General features: G+C 39.9%; 1 protein-coding gene across 1 annotated transcript in view; it reads left to right on the plus strand.

The window, feature by feature from the left end:
* CHAT (choline O-acetyltransferase) overlaps positions 1-21,931 on the plus strand; it is a 68,456-nt gene that overhangs the window by 5,038 nt on the left and 41,487 nt on the right. The window contains exons 2-4 of the mRNA XM_042456293.1: positions 10,115-10,255; positions 11,994-12,185; positions 18,032-18,150. Coding sequence (XP_042312227.1) covers positions 10,193-10,255; positions 11,994-12,185; positions 18,032-18,150 — 374 coding nt within the window. The 5' untranslated portion in view covers positions 10,115-10,192. The remainder of the gene's footprint in view (positions 1-10,114; positions 10,256-11,993; positions 12,186-18,031; positions 18,151-21,931) is intronic.

A 21,931-nucleotide genomic window follows, 5' to 3' on the forward strand; every position in this document is an offset into this window, starting at 1 on the left:
TCAGCTACTCATGGAACTGGCCAGTGTCCACAGGAACACCAAATGCAATCTGGGAACAAATCTTCCTTACTAAGGAGGAACAGATATTATTTGGAAATGCCATGACCGGCATCCATCTTGCCATTGGTCTGCAGTACAGAGACCTGTCTTAGTCCAGCTGACATCTGTGGCCAAACAGGTTTCAAGGCATTTGAAGCAAATCATGTCAAAACCTATTTATGTCCAGTATTCCATTCATATATTGATTCAAAGTAAAGTTGTTCTCTGGCTGGTGTCAGCTAAAGGAAACTGGTCCAGCCTTCAAAGGACTCAGCTTTGGGTAGCAAACTAGATATGGAGAGGTAAAAGTCAGCTGCATTGGCTTTAGATATCATTTAAAACAGGTGTGGGCAGCTGTGGACCTCCAAATCTTGTTGGTCTGCATTTCCCATCATCCCTAACCAGTATTGGCATAGCCAGTGGTGTGGGGCTATGGGAGTCAGAGATCACAGTAGCTCACCTTGAACTTAAAAGTTTGTGCTGCATTTATTAAATATATTTATTGAATATTACAGTGCACTGTAACCATGCTTGCTGTGACTGTAGCTACATTTTGGTTGATCTGTCTCTCGCCTGTTGTAACAGTCTCTACCATCTGGATCCTGTTATTTGGTGTGCTTTTTAAAGTAGGTATTCTAACTGCACATACACCCACCCACAGACTTTTAAAAAACAAACAAACAAATGCAAAGCCTGTTTTGTTCTTTGTTTACACCCTGTTTCAGTGTATGTTGCTCCACACAAATTAATAGCTTGTATCTACTGTGCAGCAAACATTAATTTATTAATCTGCTTTAGTTAATCAATTAACATGACAACCTGGTGGCTCTTGCAGCAATGTAAATCCCAATTCAGTGATGCACCAATGCAAGACCCATTCCAGCAGCTTCACCAGATTCATACTGCCAAGACCTACCTCTCCAAAACTGGGCTTCTCCTGTTTTTGTCAAGATTACCTGTCATTTATGTGCTTAAACACTTACTAGGTCTAACTTCTCCTCCCATTTTTTCCAGTTGCATTTTATAGTCTGAATTCTATTGGTAATTTGCAATTAGAGTTGGCCCATTAAATCAATGGGACTTACGTAAGTGTTGATTTAGAATTCAAAAATGAATTCAATGGGTCTATTGTAGTTGGGGCTATCAATACAATTCAAACCTCTGTGTACAGAAACACTCTTTTTTTAAAAAGCCCCCACAACCTGCAGTTATTTGTTTTGGATGGTATATGTTTGCATTTCTGTCATCGTCTATGACCAATATGAAAATAAAACTCAACTATTTATCTGTGGTGACAGTGGGATTAGTGCTGTACACACCCCAGACAACAATTTCTCTTCCATAGTGTGCTTGACGCTCTGAAAAACAAGTGCTCTCCATCACCAGACACTGACTCCTGCTAAGGATATTTGACTCTCAAAAGTTTGTAAAGTTTGTCAGTTTATTATACAGCATCATAAACTACATTCCTCCAGAGCAGAAAGCTAAGGCAAGGGTGTGAAACCTGAACCTCTGGGGTTACATGCAACCCTTGGCCACCCATATTCTCTCCAACTCAGATAAACAGCAGGAGGGAAAAACATGTGTCCTGAGATACAGAGGGAGAGTGTTCAGCTTGAAAAAGCTGCTCTTTGGACTACAATTCCCAGAATCCCCCAACCAGCATAACCAGTGGCCATATTAGCTGGGGGATTCCAAGAGTTATAGCAAAAGAAGTTATTCTTCCAAACTCTAGAGAAGAGCATGTGTGCATGTGTGTAGACCTCCGCTTTGCAGGATGTGATGTGTAGGGCCAAAACCATTGTGCATCCAATGCTAGGGCTGCACTGCAAGACTCCGTCCATTAAGTCTTGACAGTTGTGCTCCATAAAAATCTCTAAGGAACGGGGCCCTGGAAGTGAGATGCTTGGCTCATATATTAAGTTGACATGTTGCTGATCGAGAGACCATCTTATCACTTGGTAAAATGGTCTTCTCTAATTAAGGTTTTGTCAATGAAAACTGATCTGTGGGGAACCATTTTGCATAAGGAGCCAAGTGACCAAGAGACCACAGCTGCAGTTATCCTTAAATGAATGTGCAGTCAGTGCAAATGGGCCATTCTGTTTCATTGGCCAAAATCCTCTAGCATCATTCTGCCCTCTGATTCATGATTTCTACAGGGAGGGAGATAATAATAAGAGGGGGTGGGGGGGTTCCATGATAATATTCCCGCATCATGTTGATGAGGTACAAAAAGTGCCTGCCATATGGATTACCCAGTGAATCACAAGGATATTTAGTATGGCTTCTGTGGCCATTTAATGCTGGTGTGGAAGAAGCCATGGGATTTGTAAAAGCTGTATGATTATTATTTATAAGTTTATGACCAGTCATGACATGTGAAAGAATCCTTTGTCCTATGGCTCCAAGAACTAACCAATAAACTGCTCTCTCAAATACTGGGCAACAATATTTTAGTTAAGTCAAAGGCTTTCATGGCCGGCATCTATAATTTTTTAAGGTTTTTCGGGCTATTTGGCCATGTTCTAGAAGAGTTTATTCCTGACGTTTCACCAGCATCTGTAGCTGGCATCCTCAGAAGATGCCAGCCACAGATGCTGGCAAAATGTCAGGAATATTTTAGTTAATTTAATTACTGCTGTCTATTTCCCCCAGCATTAGATAAGAAAATCCTATGAAAATCATGGGGTCTCCATGTCGACAGACAATTTGAAGGCACATACACATATATTAGATGATGGAGGGGTAAATACATAGACAGACAAATATCTTAACACAACCCTTTTAAATTCCATGTATAGAAACCTATTTTTCTTTTCTCTTTAAATGGGTATTATGCTTGGTTGTTTTATTTTTAATATTAATATCTTGATGATTTTTTAAACATTAGTACTAGCTTCTGTATGAATCTCCATTACCATCTTGTATTTTTACTTAATATATTAAGTAACAAACAAAATGCCACCTAGAAAGTCTTGCAAGACAGTGTGGCTGATTTTTAAAGCGGCCTCACACAGTCTCTTCCACAAATAAGCATTATTCTCACCAACTAACCTTCCTAGCCCTTGTTGTTGTTGTTGCTACTATTACTGCTGCTAGTGGTAGTGTTATGTGCCTTCATGTCAGTACCATTTTATAGCAACCCTATGAAAGGGTTTTCTTGGGAAGATTTATTCAGAGGAGATTTGTTGCCTTCTTCTTAATCTAACAGAATATAACTTGCCCATGGTCACCTGGTGGGTTTCCATGGCTGAGACTTTAAACCCCGGTCTCCTAGAGCTGTAGTCCAACACTTAAACCACTACACTGGCTCAACCAATCTTTAAATTTAATTCAATATCTTCTTTTCCATCCACACCTTCAGTTACAGAATCCAGTCCCATAGAATGCTTGGTGTATTTCGGATGATACTGTAGATCCACAGTGCATACATACCTTGTGTCTACCTTTAGCATAATATACAGACAGATGGCAAGTACCCGAGGGTCAGTTTTGCTGGAAGAAAAGGAAATCATGTGCAAGCAACTGTGATATCAAGGGAATAACTCTACTGAGCTGTTCGTATTTACACACATACACATGGCATTTGGGGCAAATGAATGACGACTGACTAGAGATGCCAAGTTAAAAGAAATCCAACAATAGAGTTACAAAACAGAGATGTTACTAATGATATGTTCTCTCAGCAATACAGAAATATTGCCCATAAGGTGTTCTGAGCTATCTTCCAGGGTTGGCCCAATTTATTTTGCTATCTAAAGTTGAGAAGCAAATAGTGTCTTTATCTGCACCCCTGAATCAAGGTACAGAATTATCCAAACTGCTCAGAATATTTTTAATTTTTTTGGTAAGTAAGGATAGAAAATATCTACACATCACCTCTCTCCCTTTCTGGCAGTAAAACAACACAGCAACTTAACCATTTGTTTCCCTTTCCATAACACTCCAAATTAGAAGCCTTGAGACAGCAGCCTTGTCGCTACCCTGTTTATGGAAACCTTCTGTCCCTTCAACAGGTATCCTTCATGGGAATTTTTCACAGGAAAAATCAAACAGGAGAAAGAAAGAAAAATGACAGTGCTGGAGTCATAGGCCTACATTTTGTCAAAGATGTTGTTATGGTTGTTTTCAGCCAAGATCGTATGGAGAGATATCCATATAGGCAGAAGGCATTCATCCTTGGGCGTGCTGGTTTTGGGAGACAAAGCAACACAAAAAGAAATCTCCTTTGAGATCAATGTTGTGTCTGTCCTGTGCAAGGGGACATTTGGGAGACATTGTGCTGCTCTGACAAGTGGATCACATAAAAAGAGGGAGATGCACTGAGTGCCCATAGATAGCCTCAGATGGACCACAAGTACTTCCCTCCCATGTCACTTTCCCCTAAAATTGCTTTACTGAAGTTGTAGGCTCCTCTCATGGGGGGTTTAAACCAGGAGGTATTTCCCCTGGGAGAAAAGTAAGAGAAAAGTAGATGTGGAGGGGAGAACCATTGGGAAGGAGGCCCTTTCCAGCTAATCCAGACCACTGTTCTTTAAAGCTGTCCCTCAATGTACACATACCTGTATATGCATATATACACACACCACTTATACAAAAATAGCACATCCCCAGTGTAGCATTTTTTTCAAATGAACTGCTCTACATCCTAACGTTAAAGAAGGGTCAATAATTTAAAAAGTATGAATACATTATTTATTTGATTTATTAATTTGAATTATATCCTCCCTTTCTCCCATTTGGAACTCAAAGCAACATCAACCAATTTTAATCAAATATTGTATTTTAGAGAGGCTGCACTATCCAAACCAGTCATTTTAACCCAGCTCTGTATTTTGAGCCACAATTCAACCTGTAGGGATAGGGAATAAAAGGATCTAAAATCCTAATAGAGTCCAATTTATACTTCATATATCCACTTAATAATAAAAAGATTTCAGTCCACCCATGTGTGTATCTGTGTATGTTGTTTTTTTAATTCAGGCCCTACTAGAAGCAAAGGGGGATAAACACTGCCCATTAGGAAAAAATGGGAGTCTAAGCAACCCTAACCTAATGATCATTGTCTTCAATGCCATAAGAGTTACTTTAATCAATGAAACAGTAAAGATAAGGAGCTGTTAACCATCCAATATTCTCCTTGTTTTTGTTAATGCTACTTTTCAAACTGAATGGAAATGTGCCTATGTCTGACCTGATTTTGAAGTTAAGGGAAAGGTTATTAGGGACCTCTGAGAGCCCATATAGGTTAATATGGGGGAGATGATTTCCCCACACTGTGCATACCACAAATAATCTTAATGTTGTTCTGCACCTTCTAGTCATCTCCTACTTAAAGTGAGTCTATCCTATGATTTTCTTGGCAAGATTTCTTCTCAGGCGGTTTGCCAATCCCTTGTAAAGTTGAAAGAGTATGATTTGTCCAAAAGTGCCCAGTTAGTTTCCATAGCTGAGTTGGGCTTCACACCCTGGTCAACCAGAGTCCTAGTGGTTCAGTCCCTAATACAGTTTCCCCCCACTTTCTTTCTGTACCTTAAATAGGAATCACTGTCAAATACAACTCTACACTCTTGCTCACTTACTTTCTTTCCAGCTCTCACTGTTTAAGAACTATCAGCAACATCACACTACACTGTTATAGCACTATTATTCCACTTTAACTGCTATGGATCCTGGGATTTGCAATTTAGGGAAGGCATTTAGAATCTGCAGGCAGAGAGCTCTTAGGCGTCACTAAACTATAAAACCCAGAATTTGACAGGAAGCATACATAGCAGTTAAAGTGGAATAACAACAGTGCTATTTGTAGTGTGATTTTGTCCTATGACTAACAGTATCATCCTGCGCAGTGGTGGCTGATGCCCACTGAGCCAAATGGAATGGAGAGTGGAAACATAATAGCAAAATGAAGAGATTCCCAGAGATGGAGCCAATTCACCCCAATATCCTTCCTTGCAAAATCTCTTAAGTACACCTTGGATATCTTTGCTGGTTGGAAGGATGTATTGGGAGCTAGGTGGGTAGTACTCCAGATGGTAGGACCACCACTGATTCAATGCATATTTACTCAGAAATAATTCCTGCTTACTTCTAGGTGAATGTTCACAGGCCTGTGGCCCAAACCTGTTCAGCTCCAGTCTCAGGCTACCGAAGTGCTTTCTAAAACAGGCACTGGAGTATTACAGCATCTTCTCTGTAATAAAGGCAGTTAATTTGACTAAAACTATCATGTAAAATTTAGATCCATCTCTCCTGTCTATATTAGAAAGGGTCGTTCAATCCTCATCTCCTCAGCTGCAATTTGTGGCTCTTGCTTTGAAGCACACTGCAAGCCACAGGATTCCTCTCATGTCTTTTCCTCATCCGGAGGCAGACGGCAACAATGGTGTCCTGCACACGTAGAGCCAGGCTCATCAAAGCAGCTGCTATTCATTTGACTCTTAATGTCTTCCTACTCTACTAAATTATTTGGGGTCACTGACTATAAAACTATCTATTGAGTTGTGCTGATAGTCATCAGAATGGCATCTCCCTTTTTGCAGCATGACGTATTTGAGAAAGATGGTGTTTGACATTTCGAATGAAGGCATCAGATGGAACAATTATTATTTGCTGTTGTTTGTTGTTGTCTGCCTTCAAGTTGTTTCTGATTTATGGCAGCCCTAAGAGAAATCTATCACAGGGCTTTTAGGGCTGAGAGAGTGTGACTTGTTCAAAGTCACTCAGTGGGTTTCCATGACTAAGTGGGGATTTGAACCCTGGTCTTCAAGGTCTTAGTCTAATGCTTAAATCATTATGCCACACTGGCTCCTGGAACATTTATACCAGGACTTATACATGCTGTCTTTTGCAGAAGGTTTGGAGGGACTCACCCATTTGTCTGCCTCTCATCCAACATGATGGTCTCTGCTTTCAGAGGATTACTCTTCCTCCTTGCTGTCCAATGTCCTATCCCACTTAGTCCAAGATAATCCTAAGAATCCCCAAATAATGTAAGGGGTCTGAGTGTTGTAATAATATTTTTTAAACAAAACAAAACCAAGCTATAATTCTTGCAATTCTCATTGCCCTACTCCTATTAAATAGGTCAGAAACAAGGAATGGACTGAACTGCAACAAATATTTATGTGATGTCTTCCAGACAGGTTCCAGATACTTACAGGCCTTAGAAAGGAGCCTGGTAGTGACTGGTGACTTCCACATCAACAGGGCAGTAAATCCATATTGGGTTTTAGTCCAAATTTTTAAAGAAACTAACCCATACATCCAAAACAGGTTAAACATCTTGAATCATGCCTTTAAAGTCTGAAATAAAACCTGGAGCAGATTCACTGCCCCCCTCTGCCCCCCTCCCCAAATGTGGAAGCTACTAAACACTGTTGAATGGTCCACTTCATGTCCAGAGATCCTTCAGACTGTCTAAGATGGATATGATAAAGTGTTGCAAATAAGAGAGGAATTGCAGTGAACGATGGGGAAAAGATGGTTAAGTCAAGTGTCAAACAAAAGAATCAGTAAAGTGACGCAAGAGGTGTTTTATCAATAGAATTGCAGTCGCATGCTGCCTAGCTTCCAGGGAGTGGAACATAAAATTCAAGCTCACTTTGTGCATTTTATGAATTTATGTTGGTCTAAAGGATAATGGATGTTTGGCAAAAACTATAAAGGGAGTGGATGGGAGCTGTTACTTGATGCATTAACCTTTCACCTTGTTATATCCATTTCCACATCCTGAGCAAATTGCTGATTAAAATGAACTTGCCAGCGGTGCATTTGTCTGCTGTTGAATAACAAGCTCTATGACAAAAGTAACCACACATTATTCATTTGATAGCAATTAGGAAATTCTGATCCCACCTTCCAGCACACTCATTACACAAGTGTACATTCTGTGGAATGCTGCCGTCTCACAGAAATCATGATGGATGCCTATTGAATGGTGCCTGTGAGATCACCAGTTACAATGTGCGGCACATGTTCTTCTCATTCCATTCATTCATTCATCCACTTATTCATTCGGCTTCTTTCTTCAGGTTCTGAAAACTCTGTTGTCACAATACCTCAAATACAGGAGCCTTAGCGTCACCCTCAAAGCAATCAAGGAGAGATAACATCCATGTTTTCCCATTCCCCAAAGCAATGTGTGCCTCCCCTTAAATTGTGTGATCTTGGAACACAGCTTGGAGAAGTTACTTTTTTCGCTACAGCCTGCAGAACACCCCAGTCAATATGGCCACTGGATCTGCTGGTTGGAAAACTCTGGGAACCAGAGCCTTAAAAAAGAAATGTTTCGCAGCTTCAGGACTGGTTTCTTCCTTATCAGTTTTGTTCCCCATTATTTCTTGTGCACTCCTTTCTGCCAAAAGAGTGTACAACTGCCACCTTGCAGTAAGAGAGAAAGAGAGAGACAAGGAGGGATGTAGGAGGAGAAGGAGAGAGGATTGGGGAAAATACATACAAAAACAATCATTGACTGTCATGCATAATGATCCAGTTGCAAACCAACCCTTTTTCTATGTCATGGTGCAGACAGGGAAGCACAGGATGGCTCTATTATAGCATACACTGTCGCTATAGGCATACCAGTGTCCCATTGGTATTCCTACAGCAAACATATAAATTGCTATTGCAACTGCGTTATTGTTGCATGTCATCAGGCAACTTATTTTGAGCCTAAGGTGAGCCTATCACAAGATTTTCTTGGCAAGAGTTGTTTCAAGGAGAGGTTGCCATTGCCTTCATCCAAGGATGAGAGAATATGTTTTGTCCAAATCCATCTAGTGAGTTTTCATGCCTCAGTGGGGATTTCAACCCTGGTCTCCTAAAGTCCTAGTCCAGCCCTCAGATCACTACACCATGTTGACCCTCTGTTGTTGCACATCTAATCACTTGTGTATGCGTTAGGAGAGCTCCAGCTCAAGCAAGGTTTGCATTAAGACTTGCCTGCAATACTACTGCCAGAATGGATGCTGCTGCCAAAATGGATCTTTGCTTCCACATGAAGACATCTTCCAGATCTGCTGTAGCAGGTCCTGAATTCCTAACAGACCACATGGGGAAACTTAGGAATGAACGGTGGAGGTGCAGGAGAAGACAGTCCATTGTGCAAATGGAGGCGCACTCAACTGACATTTGGTTGCAGCTCAGACCAGGGGTGGGAATTGTAGTTCCCATCAGCACTAGCAAGCATAGCTAATAACAAGAAATGCAGTTTAGCAGCAGGTGGTAGGATGTAAAATTCCTGTACCTGCCCTAAAGATTTAGGTATGTTGTGCATACTCATAAGTGTAGGAGACTGGTGTAACACCAGCATACTCACAGCAATAATGGCTGTTGCATTAAGTGTAAAGCAGTACCCAGGGAGCATGAGGCATAGCATTGGTTGGTGGGATTATCAGGGAGGAGTCAGCTAAAAAAACCTTAAAGCTCCAGGGTAGACATGTGAAATGCTATTTGTGCACCTGTGGATTCAATGATGTCCTTCGGCAGATGGAAACAGTTTCATGAATAGAACCAGGACAGGGATAATTTCCTCTCCCATATCTTGCACCCTTACAGTTTGCCCTGGAAAGGTTGGGAAACCCTCTGGAAAAGACGAAGAGGTGTCTTGAAGGGCTGTATGAGGGATGTAAGAAAGAAAAGTCTGGTTATGCTATAAAAAGTACATTCATGCATTATCTCATCATGCCCTATGTGTTAAAACTAAAAATCATGTCATTTTCTTCTTTTCCTCCCTCCTCCTCATCAGTAATAGTAGCAGTAGTAAAATAATATTCTTACACCTTAAAGTGCTGATCCCATAAACATATACGGAAGAGAAAACAAATAGAAAAATAGGAGGGGAAAATGTAGCCAAATGCAATATTCCTCAAACATACATTAATTTTGATCTTGTTTTCCACCAAGATGAAGGTTCTTATACTAGAAAGCTACAAATAACTACTATTTTACTCATCAGTCCCATTCTTTCTATTGCTCCGAGTTCACATGTGAACATAATGTGGCAGATTTTCCAAGGCTACATTTCAACATGGTTTATTTCTGTGTCTGTCCCAACTATTCTTTTCTCTAGATCCAAAGTGTATGACTCTGCAATCAAAAGTGTTGCCCATTTTTGCTCTCCATCAGACAGAACAAAAGTGACACAAAGATGCCAATTCTAGAAGAAGTCAAGGAGAAGAAAGAGAAAGATGTCCACAGCCAAGATGAGATAGTGAGTGACTGTTTCTCAAAAAAAGGGGAGAGGGAATCAGAGTCAATGAGGAATACTTTTTATGGAGAGTATCACATGGCAGAAAGGACTTCACCCCTCTTTGTGGTGATTCCATTATTGTAAAGCTGTATGAGTTTGCACTCAAAAACATGCCACATGAGAAGGGATAAAATCACAATTGTGTCAAGTATCTATATTCCACAAGCAATCCTAAGCATGTTTACTCTAAGGCACATTCTAAGGAATGAAATCAGCTTTACTCTCCAGAAAGTATCTTCAAGATTGCTATCTCCAGCAACAAACCAACATTACCTTTTAATTACAATCAACATTACCTTTGAAATGAAATTTAAAATACAGCTGTGCCCTTTCATGTGAAATAATTTGATATTTATTAAGCAAATGCCATCACTCATCATGGGGAGGGGGGCATCTCTAATATTTTCTGGCCCAAATCTGAAAGTAGATTTAGCAGTAAATTGTGAAAATCAGCTGCAATAATTGAAAGTGAACCCACACATTAATCAACTAAAGCTTTTGTTTGATAACCTCCTATGGAATGGGTAACTATGCTGGGTGTGGTGGGGATGCTTGTCATCTCTATGTTTCCCCTAGGATGCGAGCAATACTGCAGCAATCTGGAACCATTTGCAGAAATAAATCACAATCAGGAGTGACTTTTGGTTGCATTTCCAGGAATCTACACCTGCTATATGTAGGATGGGCAGGGGGCTAAACTCAATCCATCACCCCTGGAGGCCTCCAGGGTTGGTGATTCAGCATTTGGGGATATAAATGCCTCCAGAATTCTCATTGTGGGAGTCTCTGAGTCTAGGGAAAACATCAGATCACTAGAAATCTTTGGTGGAGAATATACATCTTGAAGGCCTTCTGATACTCACTCCTACCACATGATCTACCACATGTACTACCTGTAGCTTGCAACCCAGTTCAGAATCTTCTGAATCCACTCTGTGGAGATTATCACATCAACCTCGTCCATCCTTTCCTCCAGAGCTATGTGTGGGATATAAACTTTAATATGCAGATTTTATTGCACACCTCCATGCCCAGGTAGAAGGCATCCTGTACCCAATCATGGCATCCTGTATCTGATCCGGACTTCTCCCACAGTTTTAGAAAGAACGGGAATTTCCTATTCTTCACAAGGTGCAGGAGAAGTCCGGATCAGGTACAGGATGCCATGATCGGGTATGGGATGCCTCCTGCTTGAGCATAGAGTTGTGGAATAAAATCTGCATATTAAAGTTTGCATCTCATGCCTAGTTGGTGAGGAAAGAATGTGAAAGGGCAGTGCAACAATCTCCTTAGTTTTTCAGTCCCTTTCAACATGTCTTTGGGTACATGTAATGATATCTGGCCAATGGCTGAATGGTCCTCAGTGACAGTATGGATTTACCTTCCACCTGTGTGCCTCCGAAGTCTGTTCTGAATACTTGAGGGTCACAGGAAAGGGCAGGAAGAAGAGAGGATGGTCCATTTGCTGAGCGTAATCCTGATCATGTGAAGTTGATTGCATCTCTTTCAGTGCACAGATCAAACAATGATTCCTCACTCTTTTGGAATTCATATTATTAACTGAGCACTGAGCCATTTTGCAAGGGTGGAGAATATGCCAAAGTTATTTAAAATGTGAAGACTTGAGTTAAAATACCCAACATAATGTTAGTGACAGATGCAATTAATGATTGCCTGATTACTTTTTCATCCTAATTAGGTACTTCCCAAACTTCCAGTCCCACCATTGCAACAGACCTTGCACATGTACCTTCAGTGCATGAAACATTTGGTGCCAGAAGAACAATATAAGACGACAAAGGTCATAGTAGAACGGTTTGGAGCAGCAGGAGGCCCAGGAGAAGTCCTTCAGCAAAAGCTTCTAGAAAGACGGGAGAAAATGAACAACTGGGTAAGCCTAATGCTACCTAGTTACAAACAGTTTCACCATATACTATAGGAAACAGGCTACGTTACTTTTCCCTGCTTGCGTATGAATACCCTTTTTTCTTCTTCCCCATCCCCAGGATTGGCTAAGCTGCTCTGATGTCCTGGAATATTGAGAAAAAATTTAACTACAAATAAAATAAGGATAAAAAGCATTGAATGGTGTTGGTAGAAAAAGGCATAGCAACTCTTGGTGAGGAAAAAGAGAGGGAGGTTAAGAATCAGGAAGGAAAGTGGGCAGACAGTCCAATTGCATGGTGGCTGAATGAAGGAGAACACGATAGACAGTAGGCTGAGAAAAAACAGTGCAGTGCGGAAAGGGCAACTGGAGGAGAAGAAGAGACAGGAGAACATAAAAGCCATGAATTTTGAGAAAGGGAGAGCCTGGGAGAAAGTGGAGTATGGGACTAGCTCAGATGGGGCGAAGAGAGATTGTGTGCTTTTGCTGAGAAGGAAGCAATAGGAAAAGCAATTTTGAAAGGGAAATTGTGGACAGGATAGGTGGATGGGCAGAAAGTGATGAAATAAGGTTATAGTGAATTTCATTTACTGGTTTAAATGAAGCTGTCAAATCTTTGGCATTGGGGCCTCTAGCTGTCCTGAATTGTGGTTATTTTCTTGGTGAATGTCAACAAATAAGCGAGTTCTATGATAGGATTCTACCAAATCCAGACTGAGAAATAAAATGTTTTAGGTTTCAGTCCCAGTCCTCAAAATGCTGATAGTTTTAAAAGTGATTTCCAGTGAAACAATGAACAGCATCCTTTAGCTGAATCTATATGTGTACTTCCCATGTGCCATTTTCATATGTGGGGTACATTTCCCATCACATGTATTAAGTTTTTATGTGATGCATCACTTCCAGAACTCAACTATTGCTGGAAAACAACAACAGGCACTGGCCACACATCATCTGATTTGGAAGATCTCACCCCACAAATTCTGGATGAAGCTTTCCCAACCATTCATTCATACTGAGAGTCCCCCTTGCAATAGTCTTCTCTGCATTACAGGGAAATTCTGTAGCTTCCTTGCTTCTTTGTGCATCTGTATGAATAGTGAGAATCCTCTGTGTGAGTAAACTTTATGATACTACTTTGTGAATGGACTCACACATGAACATCTGGTAGGTACATATTACTTTAACATCCTGGGTTAAAGTAACATTACAAGATTGCATATAATGAAGCAAGATGAGCAAGAGCAGCATGCCATCTTATTCATTGCCAGTGTTTTAGGGCTGAAGATTGGTAAAGATATTTAAATGGAAATGATTTTGAAAGGCAAGTACTTATGACAATTTGCACATCCATGTTCATGACTGCAGCACCTTTATACCATGTGTGGGAATCACAAGCCAAAGGCTAAAGGCAGAATTTTGGGTTTACCTCACATCAGTTCTCATTACCTCTCACACATTCAGTAAGTCATTACACTTAGATATTTTAAATAGATACTCGAATCTTAAAGTCTGGTTTATAGTTTACAACAAAAATAGAACAAACACAGCTTTCCGCACCAACACATTACTCCCCTCAGCAGCCACAGCTCTCAGGAAATAAATCCACCTCTCCAAGAGCTTGCATGACCAACACCAACCAACCTTATACAATAAAGGGACAATATTCACCTGCTCTTTCAACCATTCTAAATTGTAACTGGAAGCCATGCATTTGGAGCATGGTCGAAAGAGCAGACCACACGTCAAATATAGTGTGTGTGTGTGTGTGTATACACCCAACTTTGTGTATGATTTTCTAATTATTGAAACTCAACCCCACCACCACCACTGTCACCACCACCTTTCTTCTGTTAACATTGGCTTGAAACAGACAGGCAAAAAAGGGCATCTTCCATGTGATTTGGCGGTATGGCAATTAGACTATGCATGCCATCTAACTGCTCTGAGGCTGCACTGGAGCCGCACCGGGGCTGCCTAAGGTGGCCCAAACCCAGCCACAACAAAAGCTGATTTTATCCACCCTTTGCCATGGCCCATTCAGGACTGTAGCAGCAGCCGGTCTTGGGACCATGGCATCTGGTCACCGGAGTCCCACAGCAAGCAGGGCAGGAGCAGCCTCTGGATGCTCTTTTTGTCCCATCTGCTTGAGGCCACTGGCTCACAATCATGAAACTTGACTTGGGGCATGACTTGAAAGTAACTTGCAAGGACTTGCATTTCAACCTGAGACTTGAAGGTGAGACTTGACTTGAGACTTTTGGTAAAAGACTTGAATACATCACTGAATGTCATCCTAGTAAAGTAGCCTAAAGCATATTGCTACCTAAGGTGAAGAGCAAAATGACATTTCCCAGGCAACATACAAAAGCAAACAAACTAGTGGTTGAATCTTAATTAGTTGTGATGAGACTGCATTATTAATGTATTTATATCCCTCTTTTTTGCAATACTTGGACTCAAAACAACTTAAAGATCCATCATATTACCAGCTTGGCTAGCTCTAAAAAGGCTGTCAAGACAGATCTCTTCCAGCAGGCCTTTCCTGAATACCAAACCCAGCTAACAGTTCAATCCACCATTTCACTGGGTACTCTGTAGCCCCATTCACCCATCTCTGATTATTTTAATGTATTGTTTTAATGGTTAATGTGTTTAACTGATGTTTTAGGGGAGGGAGGGAATAATTGAGATATTGGGTATTGTGTGCTTTCTTTTAATTGTAAGCAGCCTAGATTGTCTTCTGACAGAGAGGTGGGGTAAAAATAAAGCTATTATTATTATTATTATTATTATTATTATTATTATTATTATTATTAAAAATATCAAAAAATACAGATTAAACTATTTACAGAGACATAAGTAAAAATATATAAAAGATTTTTTTAAAAAAATACAGTTAAACAATCTATACAATTAAAATCCATTCAAAGAAGACAAAAATCAACGAGACATCATTAAAAGCCCATTGCATCCAGTTTCTAAAAGACTGTCAGGATAGAAAAGTTTTCACTTCCCAGTGGAAGGACAGCAAGGTGGAAGCCATCCTAGCCTCTATAGGGAGGACATTTTAAAACCTGGGAGCAGCAACCAGGAAGGCCCTCTCATCTGTCACTACTATACAGCATCCACTATTGCACTTGAGAGCAGCAGGCTAGTTTAAGGTGAGCAGAGCAGGTAGTGCTACATACGCAGCTTTCACTCTGGAGGCCCATCTAGGAGTTTAAGAGCAACGAGATCCAGCATCCCCATCTTCCATCAGCCTACTCAGCCTAATGATAAGGCTAGTGCTGAATCATGGTATGCCAACTGGAATGTTAATAAACTCCTTGACAGCTTTAGAAATTCTTCTCATTACAAAATGAATGAAATGTCACCATATTTTGACCTGTGAGGAATTTAAATGAACCCAATTAGGGGTGGATGGATCAGTCTGCTTCTAGCCCATGTCCACTTTGTATGTGCTCATTCATATGTCTGGTCCATCCCATTTCTACTGTATCTGTGAATAAATAAACCTGCCTCCAAATTTGTGCAGTATAGAAATATGTATTTTGGAATGTATTTGCTCACAAAAATGCATGTATAAAGCTCTCCTCCCAGTGTCTGCATTTCCAAACGTATTTTATTCTAAAATAAAGATTTGCATATGGAATGTGGTACTTTTTTGAGAAGAGAATTCAGAAAAGTGCTTGAAGGCTGAAGAATACAGTAACTAAATTCGGAACTACACATTAGGCTAAGAAGGGTTTGTCAGCTTGATTTGCTTTGAAATGCAGACCAATGAAAACCCTGAGAATCCCCACAATCAAAATCTTAGGTAGACTTGTTGTTGTTGTTTTCTATAAAATCAAATTCAGTTTATGATGACTCTATGAATGAGAGACCCCCAAGAACCCAGTCATCAACTGCCTGGCTCAGGTCTTGCAAACTCAGGGCAAACATGGCTTCCTTGACTGAATTGATCCACCTGTAATGCAGTATCCCTCATTTCCTGCTGTGCTCCACTTTACTAAGCATTATTACCTTTTCCAATGAGTCATCTCATCATATGTATAAAATACGACAGCCTCAATTTAGTTTCTTCTAATGGGAGGTTAGGCTTGATTTGCTCCTGGACTGATTCATCTGTATTTTTAGCAGTCCGTGATATCAATTGAACTCTGCTCCAGCACCACACTTCAAATTAGTGTATTTTCTTCCTATCAGCCTTCTTCAATGTCCAGTTTTCACAACCATACACAGAGACTACAAATACTACTAGCCACCCAGTAAATCAGGACACCTATGTTGGCTGGCATTAGGACTTGGATTTGGTGTTTGTTGTTGTTGTCATTGTTGTTGTCATCCAGCCAAATTCTGGATGTAAAGTAGTAAAATAACTAATGTAGAACTGGATACAAGTAAAGCAATTCCTGATCATTCTGGTTGGTGTTTCCCATGAATCAGAAAATCCAGGACCTTCTCTCTGAAGAAAATTGAAGATGTGCCTGAAAAAATAGATTCAATTTTAAAAGATTAAGAATGACCACTCCTTTCTAGGTTCATTCACTGAGTGATGTATATCAAAACAGGAGTAACTGCTAAGCAATACCATTACATGAGAAACCATATCCTCTCTGCCAAAGGTCTAGGCATAAGGAGATTGTCAAGTTCAGTTTTGTTAAGGGTCACCATTTTCCACTTCTAATCTTCTTCATTATGAGATTGCAAGACTTTCTTTTTCTCCTACATGGCAATTAATGAGTGTTTCCATGTGAACATTCCAAAAAGGTATGGATTTCTTTGTATATTTTTCAGCATTCTCCTAAATCTGTGTCTGTGTATACATAATCTCTCCAGGCTCATTTTTCAAATGTATTTCTTTATTTATTTTGGTGAATTGCATTACCAGCTTGAAAATGTAAAGATTTCTGACTATCAATTGTGTTCAGTTCTGAGTGGTAACTAAGCTCACCTTAAAATGCAAACCCAACCAATTTCTTATGCATCTCTAATTATGGCAGGAGTCTCACTGGCTTGTCCCAAATAGGGAATACCTATTGAATCAATTATTGAATGGTGAGTCATACATAAGTAGATCCAGACTGATTTAATTCCTCTACTCCAGTAAATACTAACAACATGATTTAGGTGTATGAGATGAGATGTACAGTATATCTTGAACTATTTCATCCAGCATTCTTTATTCAAGCATCCATGCATGTCCCAGAAGAATTATTCTTCATAGCAAAACATATGTTTTGTTTTGGTTTTGGCACAAAAACCTGTTTTCTGCATAGAAAGAAATAGGGAGAAAACTACTGTAATTATTCATCCATGTATGTGATGACGAAAGAGTTGAGGATTTTCTATGCAGAACAATTCCTCTGCCACACATTGGGACTGTTTTTCAGTCTTGGAAGAAATACCTGTAACAACATATGTCATTTCCATCTCTGCCTATAAGAAAATTATTTGTCAACCATTTCAAATGAATATCATTCTATCTATCTGGCAAAATCCTAGGTAGATAGGGAAGGAAGGAAGGTTTATAGTAACTGGCAGTCGTTGTAGGACAGTGTTTCTTCTCCACCTTTAAAGAAGCTCTGGCTGCTTAAAGGAAGCTACCAAAAGGATAATCTGTGCCTGAGGGATTCTAATTCAGGACTGAGTGCAGGTTTTGCTTGTAAGACTCTGGGGAATGTGTGGGTAAGTGTTATTATTGTAAGCGCCTGCTCCTACATTAATGAAAAATATCTCAAAGGAGATGCATTTCATCAGATGCCTAATTTCAGAAAGGACCACACAAATAGAGAAGATATGTCTTACCTTCTTTGTCTATGTGGTCATTAAAAACCCCTTTTTTGTAGGTTTTAGACTACTGGCTAGAAGACATGTACCTCAACAACCGATCGGCTCTTCCGGTCAATTCCAGCCCAGCAATTATCTTTGCTCGCCAACAATTCCAAGATGCCAATGATCAACTAAGGTAAAGTATCTGCAGGCTGCACTAAAGAGGAAATTCTGTTGTGATCAAGAAGTAACCTTAGACAAGTGGATTTTCATAACCATTACACAGGGAAGTAAAATAAATATTGGGTGTATCCACACTGTACAATTGTAGCAATCAAAGCCCTCTTTAACCATCATGACTCCAGCCTATGGAAACCTGGGATTTGTAGTTTGGTGAGGAACCTAGCATTTTTTTAGTGACTCTGCTGAGCTACAGTTTTAGAAATCTCTGGCAGAGAACTGTAAGTACCTCACAAAAATACAAATCCCAGGACTCCATGGGAATGAGCTATAGCAATTAAACTGTTATAATTATGTAGTGGTGATTTTCACATTGAGAGTAAAAAGGACATTCCAAATGTTTGAATATACATTTTTTCAAATCTGTACCTAGCTTTAGAATTTGTGCATTTTAGTTCAGTCACCTGCATCTCTGAAATCCATGAGAATTCAAGGAACATTCATTATATTCAAATTATAATACTTGTTAAAATGTATTAAAAACATAGCCATGTTAGTCTTGATCAGTATGCAAAGGGATATTGCAGCATCTTTGAGACTAACCGTGAGACAGAAAGAAATTGTTAGCATAAGCTTTCATTGACCTCAGTCTACTTCATCTGAGGCGTGGACTGAAGTGCCCAGGAACAGACCTTTATAAACAGAGTGTGTGAATAGCAATGTGTGTGTTGTATGCCTTGAAGTCATTTCTGACTTAAGTGAGCCTACCATAGGGTTTTCTTGGCAAGATATGTTCAAAGGATTTTTGCTATTGCCTCCTCTGAGGCTGAGAGAGTGTGACTTGCCCAAGGTCAACCAATAAGTTTCATGGCAGAGCTTGGAATTGAACCCTGGTCTCCAGAGTCGTAGTCCAACACTCAAACCACTGTGAGATGCTGGCCCACATGAATAGCAATAGATATTCCAAATTCGTGGGTATGGTGATGGGGTGACAAGTTCAGTTCTAATGATAAATGCAGGATGTTGCCTAAAGCCAAGGTAAGTACATAACCATATAAAGGTTGGTGAGTATTCCTGGAATGTATTGTGGTGTGGGCTGGGAATCAGAAATGAGACGTGATGAACTGACGAAAAGAGCTCTCATGAGACTTGAGGAGCTGAATCTCCTCATTATGTGGAGTATGCCAGGAAACAATTGTCTGTGTTCAGCCCACTGATGAAGAAATGGAGTTTATAGATATATTCCAGTTTTGCCTTTTCCCTTTCCAAACTTCCTTTGTAGTTTTGTTGTTGTTGTTGTTGTTGTTCAAGGACTGCTGCTCTGAGGTCTGAGATGAAATGCTCAGGGAGTCTGAAGTCTTCTCCAACTGGTTTTAGTGTATTCATATCCCTAATGTCTGAAATATGTCCATTTATCCTCTGGCATACAACCTGTCCTGTTTGTCCAATGCAGTGTTGAAGGCATTGTTGACAACGAATGGTATATATTGCATTAGGGGATGAAGGAGTGAAAATACCTCTAATGGTGTCAGTGATGCAGTTAGGTCCTGTGATGGTATTTTTATGAGTAGATGTGAAGGCAGAGTTGGCATCTGGATTTGTGGCAAGGTCTTGTATCCATCTTGCCATCTGTGTCCTTCTGAAGGTAAGTAAGTGTTTGGAGTTTGGAGGCTGTAGCCAAGTTAAGGCCTGCCACCAAGAGCCCTTGAGACTGGCAGCATTAATGTCCAGAACAGGTTGTACTTCATCGATGGTACATCTGAGCAGTCTCAGCTGGAAACGGAATAAGACCACAAGTGTTTTGCCATTTTCTGTCTCCAGCCTGTTCTGTAATAGATTAATCCTGGGTACAAATCTTGCCTAATCTATCTGTATATGTGTTTTTACGTCATATGCTAAAGTTGATCAATTACTTCTTTAAAAAATTAAAATATGAAAAGAAAATGGTTATAAGAACAGAGTTATGCATTGGTTTAAACTTTACAATTTTGAATTGTTTTGGTGTGGTTAATAATTTACTACTGTTTTAATGTTGATTTTTTAAAATTATATTGTAATCATTTTAATTTGCAACTACAGCAAATTAAATTACAGTCTATAATCTAGCAGCTTCCAATATTCAGATATTTTTAAGGTAACCAGAAAGTGAATCTTTAGTTACTTTTGAGGGAAAGGAAAGGGTTAAAAAACTGAAGCTATAAAAGTAGCAAATTAATTTTGAGACTAAATTTTCCAAATTGTAGGATTATCATGGAATACTTGAAATATCATTGAAATCATTAAATAAATGTGCCTTTCTGGTACAAACATGCAAAACCAGAATATCTGTTAATGGTTTACTTTCAAAATAGACTATATTCATTAATGGTGATGATTTGCGGGGCTTCAGGGTATTTCTCTGACTGTTTGTGGTTTTTAAGTACAGTATTATAATGTTGTATCAAACTTTTATCAATAAAACAAATGCTTAAAATCTGCTTGAGAGGAAGCACTTCGGTCCAAATCGGTTATTGTGGATTAAAGCTTGTGGGTAAGTGGTACAAGGAAGAGTCTGTATTTTATCACAGGAAAGCCAGGGATCACACATTTGCCATTCTACAGAGACAAAAATTGACAATGTCCCTAGAAGAGGAGTATACGTGAAACTGCTCTTGCTCCTTCTGATATGATTTCCCTCCCCAAACAATCTTCAGGGAGATGGTGCTCAATGAGAGAACAGTTTCAGCTTTGCTGTAGTTGCAACTCATTGAACTGGAGCAAAGCCTGACATCATGTCACCAGATCTAGTAGGAGACATTTGTGTTGCATAGGGAAATGCCCTGCGCTTACTGTACAGCCTCAAGGGAACAGAGCAGAGAGCAGAAAGGGAAAGAAAGAGATATTCAGGAAAGCTGCCCAGTTTTCAAATCCCCTTTTAGCACACTGCCTATTCTGGTGCTGATTAGTGGAATAGGCCCAAAGAGCTCATGAAAACAATAATTCATTTTCTCACAAATGAGTTTTATGAATTTGTTATAGGCCCAGTATGACATAGATTGGATTCCCACTGATTTAGGGGTACTGGGTTGGATCCAGACTTGTCATGGTTAGAATGAACTTTCTGAAATCAGCAGTCATTATTAACTGAATTCTGATTTCAACTGATGTATAAATGTCTTAGGGGTCTACCTGAAAGAAACCAAAGACAGAGAAAAAAAATCTCTCTCTTTAAGGATGATGTTGCATAAATAGGGGGGAGCATGACTGACAAGCCCCTGGTTCACATACTTGCCAACTTAATCTTTCCTACTAGTGGCATTTGAACAGGGCTTGCATGTCTGATCTGAAGACCCAGCCAGGCTTGTATGAGTGCACTGTGCAAGTGATCCATCAAACTACTTGTCTCAATCTGAGGCTCATTAATATGTTGGGCTATACAGGATCCCCCAGCCAGCTATAATCTGGAAGCTTTGGTCTGGAAGGAATCAGGATGTGAAAGGCTAGGTTATAGTTTTGGTCAGGCAAAGGAGTTCTGGGTTTGAATCCCTACACAGCTAGAGCATCCACCAACTGGATACAAATAGCCAATTTTTATTAGCCATCAAGTTCATTGGTTGATTTTGGGCCAGTCTATAACTTTTCAGCCTGATTTACCTTGTAGGGTAACATACATTACACTGAGCCCTTTGAAAGAAGATTAGGATAAAAACAATGGTTGGAATTCATTTGGAGACTTATATGTATATAAGTGGATTTTTTTGGGAAATTGAACTGAGCACTTCTACAAGGTCCATAGTTAGCAAGGGACTGCTGTTAGG

The sequence above is a fragment of the Sceloporus undulatus genome, chromosome 3, assembly GCF_019175285.1.
Source record: "Sceloporus undulatus isolate JIND9_A2432 ecotype Alabama chromosome 3, SceUnd_v1.1, whole genome shotgun sequence".
Classification (NCBI taxonomy): domain Eukaryota; kingdom Metazoa; phylum Chordata; class Lepidosauria; order Squamata; family Phrynosomatidae; genus Sceloporus; species Sceloporus undulatus.